This window comes from Dama dama, chromosome 22 (assembly GCF_033118175.1).
Source record: "Dama dama isolate Ldn47 chromosome 22, ASM3311817v1, whole genome shotgun sequence".
In the NCBI taxonomy this organism is placed as follows: Eukaryota; Metazoa; Chordata; class Mammalia; order Artiodactyla; family Cervidae; genus Dama; species Dama dama.
In genome coordinates, this window is record NC_083702.1 from 31566263 (window position 1) to 31578111 (window position 11849).

The window sequence follows — 11849 nt, forward strand, 5'->3', positions numbered from 1 at the left end:
GATGGCAGAAAAGTAATCATGGCCAGATCATAAGACACGTCAGCAATGTTTCATTTCCCCAAGATTATCAGGGAACAAGCATAGGCTTAGAGCCTAATAGCTCTAGGTGGAATCCCAACGCCATCATTTTGTTAATGGTTCTCTCTGAACCTCCATTTCTTCAACTGTAAACCAAAGAACGTACAAATATAAAACGGGAACTTTATCAAATAGCTATGGAAAAACAAGACAACCAATACAAGCCCTAAGAACAGGAGCTGATACATACCATGAGTCCAAGCAATGTTAATGACTTTTTTTTGCTATTTGGGAAAAGGAAATGGCTACCCACTTGACTATTCTTGCCTGAGAAATTCCATGGACAGAGAAGCCTGCAGGGTTACAGTCCATAGGGTCAAAAGAGTCGGACACGACTTACTGACTAAACTGAACTCACCACGGTCATTGCTGGTCAAGTTTTTTCACGTGTGAATCTGCAACATAATGGCAGCTTATTTTCGTTAAGCACCAAATTTATTAAACCATCTTCTTCCTAAATGACCTTTGCAGTGAATTCCACAAATTCCACACTTAACAAACATGGGAACCTACATTCCATAATGCATAGATGTCTGCTCCCCACCTCTCATCCCCTCACTACCACTGCCCCATGCCCTTCTGTACTCACCAGGGCAGCTGTGAAAACACCCAAAGCTTCCAGAAACCATAGATTAAAAACCAGGACAGAAAGGAAAGTGCAGAAAGCTATAACTGCTTAAAGACTTAAAGACTAGCAACTTAAAGCCTTTCCAGGCAGGAAGAATGCACGGGACCCTTCGCCACCTGCCCGCTCTCCCTACTGGTGTCCTCTCTGCCCGGAACATCCTTTGCCCTCCCTCACTACTCCCCCATCCTAACAACCTTCAAGCCTGAGGACAAATACCACTCCCTTCAGCTTCCCTCCTTCCCCGGAATCAAGCACCAAGTTCTGTGAATTTCCCCAGCCCTTTGCTTTGTATTTTGATTGTTGTAAGGATCACTTATTAAACAGAGGTACGAAGCAAGCAACACTTTTAAGTGCTATCTGTACGTTACCAGGTAATTTTCACAACAAACCTGTAAGAAATGACTACAAGCCCCATTTTACAAACAGGGATGGTGACGCTCTGAGAGTTGAACGTACCAGTGGTCATACAACCAGACAGCGAATTCCAAGCATGTGCTGACAGCTTCACAACTTGTAAGTTTTTCACTCTGTCGTGCTGTCTCTCTTTAACAGGTCTATTGCCAAGTCATTGGTTGATTATATACATATATGCCTGTCGCATAGGATGACAGCAAGTACCTTGATGGCAGAGATGAGGGCACATTCATCTTTGTAAAACATGGATAGTAATGTACTCATTTATATAACGTTCTTAGGAGAATTAAATCAGACAGTATATTTAAAACACTTAACATAGTGTCTTAGGAAGCATCACTATGAACAAAGCTAGTGGAGGTGATGGAATAACAGTTGAGCTATTTCAAATCCTGAAAGATGACGCTGTGAAAGTGCTGCACTCATTATGCCAGCAAATTTGGAAAACTCAGCAGTGGCCACAGGACTGGAAAAGGTCAGTTTTCATTCCAATCCCTAAGAAAGGCAATCCCAAAGAATGCTCAAACTACCACACAGTTGCACTCATCTCACATGCTAGTAAAGTAATGCTCAAAATTCTCCAAACCAGGCTTCAAGAATATGTGAACCGTGAACTTCCAGATGTTGAAGCTGGTTTTAGAAAAGGCAGAGGAACCAGAGATCAAACTGCCAACATCTGATGAATCACCAAAAAAGCAAGAGAGTTCCAGAAAAACATCTATTTCTGCTTTATTGACTATGCCAAAGACTTTGACTGTGTGGATCACAATAAAGTGTGGAAAATTCTGAAAGAGATGGGCATACCAGACCACCTGACCTACCTCTTGAGAAACCTGTATGAAGGTCAGGAAGCAATGGTTAGAACTGTGACATGGAACAACAGACTGGTTCCAAATAGGAAAAGGGATATGTCAAGGCTGTATATTGTCACCCTGCTTATTTAACTTGCATGCAGAGTACATCATAAGAAACGCTGGGCTGGAGGAAGCACAAGCTGGAATCAAGACTGCCAAGAGAAATATCAATAATCTCAGATATGCAGATGACACCACCCTTATGGCAGAAAGTGAAGAGGAACTAAAAAGCCTCTTGATGAAAGTGAAAGAAGAGAATGAAAAAGTTGGCTTAAAGCTCAACATTCAGAAAACTAAGATCATGGCATCTGACCCCATCACTTCATGGCAAATAGATGGAGAAGCAGTGGAAACTGGCAGACTTTATTTTTTGGGCTCCAAAATCACTGCAGATGGTGACTGTAGCCATGAAATTAAAAGACACTTACTCCTTGAAAGGAAAGTTACGACTAACCTAGACAGCATACTAACAAGCAGAGACATTACTTTGCCAATGAAGGTCCGTCTAGTCAAGGCTATGGTTTTTCCAGTGGTCATGTATGGATGTGAGAGTTGGACCATAAAGAAAGCTGAGTGCTGAAGAATCGATGCTTTTGAACTGTGGTGTTGGGGAAGACTCTTGAGAGTCCTTTGAACTGCAAGGAAATCCAACCAGTCAACCCTAAAGGTGATCAGTCCTGAATATTCATTGGAAGGACTAATGTTGAAGCTGAAACTCCAATACTTTGGCCACCTGATAAGAAGAGCTGACTCATCTGAAAAGACCCTGATGCTGGGAAAGATTGAAGGCAGGAGGAAAAGGGGATGAGAGAGGATGAGATGGTTGGATGGCATCACCAACTCAATGGACATGAGTTTGAGTAAACTTCGGGAGTTGGTGATGGACAGGGAGGCCTGGCATGCTGCAGTTCATGGGGTCGCAAAGAATTAGACACGACTGAGTGACTGAACTGTACTGAACACAGTGCCACGCACATTAACAAGGGCCTAATAATTCTTTGGCTTTGTTGTCACTGTTACCACGTCAGGTGCCAAGAATAAAGCCTTGCACATAAACCCTGAGCAGAAGCTTATTTCTGAGGAACAAACACAGTGGGTAAGGACCTGACAGAAGAGACAAATGCCACTCTCCTCATGCTACTTAAGGACCTTCCAAGTGACTCATCGGTAAAGAATCCACCTGCTGGTGAGGGTGGGATGATCTAAGAGAATAGCAGTGAAACATGTATATTATCATATATGAAATAGATCACCAGCCAGTCCAGGTTCGATGCGTGAGACAGGGTGCTCAGGGCTGGTGCACTGGGATGACCCAGAGGGATGGGATGGGGAGGGAGGTGGGCGGGGGGGTTCAGGATGGGGAAAACATGTACACCCACGGCTGATTCATGTCAATGTATGGCAAAACCACTACAATGTTGTAAAGTAATTAGCCTCCAACTGAGAAAAAAAAAGAATCCACCTGCCAATATAAGAGATGCAGGAAACAGGGATTCAATTCCTGGATCAGGAATGATCCTCTGGAGAAGGGAATGGCAACCCACTCTAATATTCTGGTCTGGGAAATCCCATGGACAGAGGAGCCTGGAGGGCTGCAGTCCAAGGGGTCCCAAAGAGTAGGACACGACTGAGCACTCAACACAGAGCCTGCTACCTGGCTATTTAATCAGATGCAGCAAGAGTTGCCTAGAAAGTTTAAGTTTCTATGGTAGGGCGAACTGATTTATGTATTTTTCTACCACTATGTGGATGAGAGGGAAACTTTCTGTTTAGCAAAACTCTTAAAGCTTGGTTGCTTTCTTGCTGCTCCCCATCCTCCCAGGGGATTTGTCAAAGTTCCCCTCTAAGGAGTCAGGCATGTAACAAGTTCTAAGCTTGGAGAAGAAAATCACAAAAGTAAGTGGAAGCGCAAAAGGCAAAATGGAACCTGAAATTCCGATGCTTATAAACCTAAGCAGACACTTTCTTTTGTCCTCATAGTATGTTAGAAGACTTTAAACCATCACATTCTTTCCTCATATGTTTTTGTCAGCCACCACACAGGAGGAGGTAAGCTGTCTCAGAGAAAGCAGCTGTCCATCCTTTTGTCCACTGCTATCCTCGAGGGCCTAACTCAAATCTGGTGCACTGCAGTCACTCATTAAATATGGGTCAACTGACTGGCTGCAATTATTTGCATGCGTGTATGTATGAATATGGGCTTCCCCAGTGGCTCAGTGGTAAAGAATCACCTACTATGCAGGAGCCACAGGAGCTGTGGGTTCCATCCATGGGTCAGGAAGATCCCCTGGAGAAGGGCATTGGCAACCCACTCCAGTATTCTCACCTGGAGAAACCCAGAGGAGCCTGGTGGGCCACAGTTCATAGCATCACGAAGACTTAGCATGCATGCATACATATATGAATATATGTATTTATGTCAATACATATACATATATCATTCCATGGTTTATGAATAAACTTGTATGTATCCCCATACATAAGTGTACATGGTACATTTATGCACGTGTGTTTGTATTTGTGCAGAAGATATGTCAGACTGGAAAACACAGATACCTGTTTGCCAAAGTTGTGTCTCCTTGACACAACAAAGGCTTCTGGCTGACCCGTTTCATATTTAACAAACATAGGCAAACCTCGTAGCTCACAAGGCTTCCCTCATAGTTCAGTCAGTAAAGAATTTGCCTGAAATGCAGGAGACCCTGGTTTGATTTCAGGGTCAGGAAGATATCTTGGAGAAGGAAATGGCAATCCATTCCAGTATCCTTGCCTGGAGAATCCCATGGACAGAGGAGCCTGGCAGGCTACAGTCCACGGGGTCACAAGAGTCGGACATGACTTAGTGACTAGACCACATGACAAACCTAGACAGTGTATTAAGAAGTACAGACATCACTCTGCCAACAAAGGTCTGTCTAGTCAAAGCTATGGTTTTTCCAGTAGTCATGTATGGATGTGAAAGCTGGACCATAAAGAAGGATGAGCACCAAAGAATTGATGCTTTTGAACTGTTGTGCTGGAGAAGACTCTTAAGAGTCCTTGGACAGCAAGGAGATCAAACCAGTCAAATCCTAAAGGAAATCAATCCTGAATATTCATTGGAAGGACTGATGCTGAAGCTGAAACTCCAATACTTTGGCCACCTGATGCAAAGAACTGACTCATTGGAAAAGACCCTGATGCTGGGAAAGATTGAGGGCAGGAGGAGAAGGGTACAACAAAGGATGAGATGGTTGGATGGCATCACCGACTCAACAGACATGAATTTGAGCAAATTCCGGGAGATGGTGATGGACAGGGAGGCCTGGCGTGCTGCAGTGCATGGGGTCACAGAGTCAGACATGCCTGAGCGACTGAACAACACCATTACTATCTACGTACTAACAATCCAGATGTTAAAAAAATCAATTAAACATCCAGAGTAAAAAACAAAAAGACTTAACAAACAATGATACTTTGACTATCTTTCAAAATCCTCCTCCCTGTTTATTAGCTTCAGTGTAAAGCAGGGGAGGGCAGTGGGGGGTATAAGGACCAATAATGATTCTTAGCAAATCTGCCAGGTGAAACATGCCAAATTCTTCTGGCCTGGCCAAGTGTCCTTATTTAAGTTGTAACATTTGCAACTTACAATTTACAATTTATAACAACTAGAATGACACTATTGACACTGGGTAGTCAATGGTTTTTGTTTTTTTTTTTCCTATTTAAACTTTAAACCAGCTCTGCAAGGTAGATGTTATTATCTCCATTTACTCATATTAAAACTAAAACTCAAAAAGATAGTGTAATTTGCTGAAGATACTCTGCTGTTTACCTAGTCATGGCAGTCTATAAACTCAGGATTCGACTCTGAAGCCCACTCTTTTTCAGCCCACCAGGTTCTTCTGTCCATGGGATTCTCCAGGCAAGAATACTGGAATGAGTTGCCACTCCCTTCTCCAGGGAATCTTCCCGACCCAGGGATCAAACCCGGGTCTCCTGCATTGCAGGTAGATTCTTTACTGCCTGAGTTAAGCAGGCTGCATTCAACAATACCTCTTACACACTTTTATAAACACAAACTTCGAGGGATAAGTGTTCACACAGTTTTCACTTGTTGTTGTTCAGTCGCTAAGTCGTGTCCGACTCTGCGACCGCATGGACTGTAGCACATCAGACTTCCCTGTCTTTCACTATCTCCCTGAGTCTGCTCAAATTCATGTGGATTTTCATAAGTAATTCTCTGCACAGAGAGACTAGCCCACATGCCAGCCAAGCACACTGAAGATCACCCCAGGCTACAGACAGCAAGAGGCAAGTGTGTCTCAGGAACAACCCGCCTGGGCTTCTCAGAAAATGAAGCATTTTCCTCTTGATGATGTCCTGCAAAAGAAATCCAGTCTCTAACAGAGCTTCATTCCTGCTCCTCCTATACAAAAAATGGGCTCATTCATTGCAAACAAATGGGAAGTTCTGAACTAATTTCCTTATATTACTTGAAATGAAAGTGCTTTTGGTCTTTAGAGCAAAGAACTGCTGCACGCTATGCCCTTTGAGTAGAACAATCAATACCGTGAAGGTGAGAGAAAATGAGCTCTTATATATTTTTAAGGGGAGTGGGGTTATTTTTAAACTTAATGATAGCAGAATTCTAAAGAGAGCAAAGGAAATTCCCAGTTTAGAGAATTCTGCTGCCTTTCCCTGCAAGGATTGGCTGTTACCTCTTTGACCTTCTTTCCAGGAGCAGGTCTGAGAAACGGAGGGAAACCATATGTTTTCAAAGTGTGTTTGTTTTCTTTTTTAATTTACAGATGTTTCTGAGCATTTGTAACAGCTGTGAAACTGTTTCAGTTGGTTCTCACCTGGCCCTATATGCCTTTGCTCCGCATAGGAAAGCACTTCTACCCCCTCCATATCCCTAGATCGCAACCATCACAGGAAGAGCCAAAGCGCAGCATCTTCAGCTGAAGGGACTGAAGGTGAAAGGGGCCCCTGACCGTGGGAGAAGCACCAGGGTGTCCCTTCAACATGACCAGGAGGACCGAGAAGAAAAAAAGGGAAGCAGCTCTCTGCCTCACCTCCAGTCTTCCCACACAGTCCCTCCTGCCAAGAACTCATTTTTAGCCCCTTAACCTGAACGTCCCAGAAAGGAAGGGAAACTTCGACCTCTGAGTGATCCTCAGAGTTCTGATTTCCAAGCTGACTTTAGTTTTGTGTGTTTTCTGAATTCAACTCCCTGCCTAAAGCACATCTCCCAGTCACCAGAAGACAGAAACCGTGTAAGCCAAGCAAAATTGCTTTATGTGACAAAAATTCCACCTCTGACCCCGCAAAGGTATATGACCTTGGGGGAAATTAACTCCTCCTTCTGAAGATTTAGCTTGAGGGTGGGGGTACAATGAGGATATAATATCCATTATTAGAAAGTTGATAAAGCCCCAATAAAAATCACCCAGTCCCTGACTCTTTAGCAGATAGGGTTATCAACGAGTGTCCTGTGTTTATTATGGGCTCAGTGCACAAAGCACCGGAGCCAGGCTGGGTGTCCATGTTTTCACCGTCCACGACTCCCTCGTTAGTGACTTCTCTAACCAACCATTCACCAAACCCCAGGAAGATGCCTGGTACCTGCTTCTAGTTCTCCACTGCTCTGAACTTCTACAGAGCCCGAGATGCATCCTCATTAAGTTCAAGGGATAAAGTTAGCCTAGCTTCTTCTTCTCCTAGGTCATCGGCAAATCGCTGACTACCACTCAGGCTTGGGAAGAAAGGCGAAAAGACTTTCCATGGCCAGGGCAGGTGTCCGCACATCTCTCGGGGTTAAGGGCTGGGGAAGGGCCCCCTGACTACCGTCTCCAGGCTGGGGAACGACAAAGAATGGGAGGAGGATAAGAAGATCGGGATGAAAGGGGCGCTGCGAGGCAGTCCTCGCCGGTGACCCTGTCCTCGGCGCCCCGGGGGAGGAAAGGACACGAGTGGGGTGGAGCCGCGAGGGCAGGAGTACCTGAAGATTCCGGCCGCCGTCCGGTTCCTCCTCCACGCAGTGCCTTGTTGCAGGACTCCCTGCACGATCTCCTTCTCGTCCGGCAGCCGATAGACAGGGAAGACGTACAGCCAACAGAGGACCACAATGCAGAGGGCACTGGCTCCCACGGGCAGCCGGGTCCGCGGGAACTTCCATGCCAGGACGGCCATGGCCCCTCTGGATGTGTGTCGCCGGGCCCGCCCGCAGGGGCTCATCGCAGCCCCGGGGTCCCGGGGTGGGGGTTGGGGGCGAGGGTCGGAGCCTCAGCACCAGGCTAGGCGCAGCGGCAGCGGAGGGTCCCCCCACCGCCGGCCCCCCATGCACACACACCTTCCGCTTTCTTGCACGCACTGGGACGCCCGCTCCTTGGGCACCCAGGACCCCAAAGGTCAGCGCAAAGATTTTTTTTTCCAATGCAACTTTTCCAAGGATGTCTGGCTAGGGTAAGTGGCCGGGGAGCAAGTCACGAGCTACGGCCATGGTCGTTTCTCCCTGCAGAAGGCGGGCGCCGGGGTCTCCGAGAGCGCGGGGGGGCGGGGGGGGGGGGGCGGCGGCGGGGTGTTGCTCCCGCCGGTTCTGCAGCATCACCGTCGCCCTCGGCGTGGGTCCGGGGAGAGGCTCAGCTCCCTCCCAGACATCTGTCCCGCGGCGTCCCCTTCCGAGCGATGCTCTTGCGCCCTTCGCCGCCTCTCCCCGCCTCCCGCGCTGCTGCGCTGCCAGGCGCTCCCCCCGCCCGCCCGCCCCACGCCTCCCCCTAGACGCGCCAAGTCCTTGGAAATTTCCACGGCGGCCGGGACCGCTAGCCCGCCCCGGGCTTCTCCTCCTGGCTTGCCAGGACCCCCGCTCCCCACCCCTCCCGGAGAAGAAAAGAACTCGCTCTCATCAGTGAATTCAGCGGCGCGCCGCAGCCTTCCGCGGCGCCCGGGACTTCGCAGACACACGCCCGGGGATTGGTGGAAATCAAGGTCTCCCCTCCTTCCCCCACCCGCGAAATTGCCTCCTTTGACCCGTTCAGATCCGCGACGCTCGGCTGGAGAGCGAACCCCCCTCTCCCGCTCTGGTCCCTCCGGAGGTAGAGGCAAACAATAAAATAAAAACAATAAATAATAACCCCCCCTCCATATATTGAAATCCCTGAGCGTGGCCGAGGCTGGCGGATAGCCTGACCCTCCGACACGCAGCCGGCTCGCCGGGGCTATCACCCCGCCGCCGTCACCCTCGGCTCTCTCTAACTGGTTGGTTATTAACCCGCAGTGAGGCGCGAGCAGGCCGGCGGAGACTGAGTCCTTGCTGGGCCCCTACCCCCATCCCCCGGTCCCGAAGTCGCGGCTCCCGCGGTCTCTGTGCGCGCGCGCAGGCGGGCACACACGCTCGCGGGGCCGCGCGCGCGCGCGTGCACGAGGAGGTGCTTGCACCTCCGGGTCCTCCGCCTCGCCTCTGTCCTTCGGGGAAAGGTGCTGCCGCTTCCAGATGTGAGGGCGGCTGGTGGCCGAGCGAGCCGACCTCGGGACGTGACAATGCATTAGAGGCGCGGTCGCCTTCTCGCCCTATTACACGACAGGGCCGTCTGTTCCTCGACGTCTTTCTAGCTCCACCGACCAGCTTATCGCAACCCCGACCTTAGACAAGCGCCACCCGCCTGCGCCGGCGGAGTCCAGAGACCCATAGTGTCTGCTACCACTGGCGGCCGGGCGAATAGCGCGGCTACCTCCTAGCGGTTGCCTGTTCTGTTTGCTTAGGCATCGTGTGCAGGGACAAAGAAATCCCTCAGCCTGCTAACGGGGTCGCCTTCGTCGTCAGCAGATCACAATTTAAGGCCATAGCTTCAGCTGCTCAAGCCCACTTTGGCCACCGCGTCCCGCAAATCTACAGTGACTGTTAGGTGGCCTGATGCATCTTTATCTACTGAGAGATGGGATTTGAGAAGTTGATGGAAAGTTATTTATCAAAAATCACCACCAAAGTTTCATCCTTCCTCCAAGGCCCACTGCCCTCCGCCTGCAAGCATGCCCCAGAAATCCCTCCTACTTACTTTAGGCAGATCAAGAGAGACGAAAAGCGCGAAATACCAAAGTTACATCTTCCATAGTGGAGCCTAATCCAGAGTCTTTGAAATGAAGATTACCTGAAGTCCGGCAAAGTACCCCACCAACCTTCTTCTGCTCTGGGAAGGGGATTCGGGGAACGGGGGCGGTCCAAGGGGCCAGGGAAATGTGTCCCATAGTTGCCAGACTGGATAAATCATATGCCTCCTTTGTTCCAGTGATTTAAATCGAACTCAGACTATCCCAATTTCTCTATTTTCCCCCCTAGTCCAAGGGATACTCCTATTCCAATTTAAGGGCTACAAATCAATAGGACAGCAACCACAAATATGGTTTGGTTATGAAGGGACTGTGTGAATGTTTCCCTATTTAACATCATTTAAAAATGCAGCAAAGTTGTGCCTTAAACTGAGGGGCTTCTGTGATGCAGTGTGCTGTTTTTCCTTCTTCTGAAAACTAAGATTCTATTTCTCTACAATCCAGCTTCATTACCTGCTTCTCTGGAGCATGAACACTTGAATCTAGGCAGACCATTGCCCGTCCCCCTTCCAAGTCACACAAGCATCTCTTTTGTCACTGTGTTTTGTGGTCCATGTACTTCTCGTATGGGCTATCTTTTTTTCTCCCTCCATACGAATACTGTGCATCATTGAAGGCCAATCCAAGGCGCTAGGGATTTCTCCCTCTATGTGTTCCCAGATCACCTAAAACACAGACTTCGTGAGTAGGAACTCATTCAACGTTTCTGATTTCTGCTTCTATTCCCTTTGACCTCCTGATCTGAATGTATGTAGCATTGCCTGTATCTGACAGATGATTAAACATTTAGATGTGTCATGTTGTGTTGCTAGTATTTTTCATATGTAGCTTTGTCTCAGCAACAGGGCAGTAAGAGTATTGGGTCTCATGTATCAAATGACAAGCCTATGCTTTTCATCCAAAGGAGGATCAATGTCTGGGGAAGAGCAGGAACAATATTTTACTTTTTTTTTCATATTCCTCCAGGTGCCATCTCAGGCTTGAACACATACATACTCAACAATTGTTGCTTGAATACTTTATTGATAAATCTGAGCATCTCAAATTTATTCTAGCTGTTGCTAAGGCAGCACTGTTTAAGGAAAGGTATAAACCCCCATGTTTAATGTTTTAAATAAAATATTTTACCTGATATTTAGCTCTCTGACTTATATAACTTTTAGTAGGCAGTTTAGGTGTCGTTTTATAGTTCTGCATCTGAGTACACACAAGCAGGGTTTGCTCTATAAATGTCTTTTACGGGACCAGTAAACACTATGTAAACACCACGGGCAAAACTACGTGATATCAGAAGTAAACTTGATGGGCAGTACTTTTGTGACATTGGAGTTGTGAAAGCTGGTCTAAGAAACATCCATCACAGAACTGAAGCCATGGAGAAGGGAGAGAAAAAGAGCTCCTCTCATTGAACAGTCAAGAGAGACCAAAATGCAGAAAGATGATCAGAGTGAATGGGTCAGGTGCAATTTACAAGTCAGCTTGAACGCTAATGGTGTGTAGAGAAATATTAATAGTCACATAGAAGTATCTCATTAGATGATTAAAAATTCAAAAATGTCATCCTTTTTTCAGTCTCCTCTCAAGTTCTTGTTGTCAGAATGACTTGGAATGAAGAGACAAAAGCCAAAAACATGCCCTTTTCACAACCAGTTACAATACCTAAGTAAATAGGGTTGTAATTTGAGAAAGACTCTGAATAAATGCATTTGCTTATTTTCACTCCCTCTTGTGACCCCACTAAAAGATGGTAAAGGAATAAAAGAGGCATAAACTCAAAAAAAAAA

At 47.2% G+C, this 11849-nt stretch overlaps 1 protein-coding gene across 2 annotated transcripts in view; it reads right to left on the minus strand.

Annotated features, from left to right (window-relative positions):
- ST8SIA1 (ST8 alpha-N-acetyl-neuraminide alpha-2,8-sialyltransferase 1) overlaps nt 1-8443 on the minus strand; it is a 171605-nt gene extending 163162 nt beyond the window's left edge. For both annotated transcript variants that reach the window (XM_061125125.1, XM_061125124.1), the window contains exon 1: nt 7961-8443. In XM_061125125.1, coding sequence (XP_060981108.1) covers nt 7961-8137 — 177 coding nt within the window. In that variant the 5' untranslated portion in view covers nt 8138-8443. The remainder of the gene's footprint in view (nt 1-7960) is intronic.
- Nucleotides 8444-11849: the final 3406 nt, after the last annotated feature.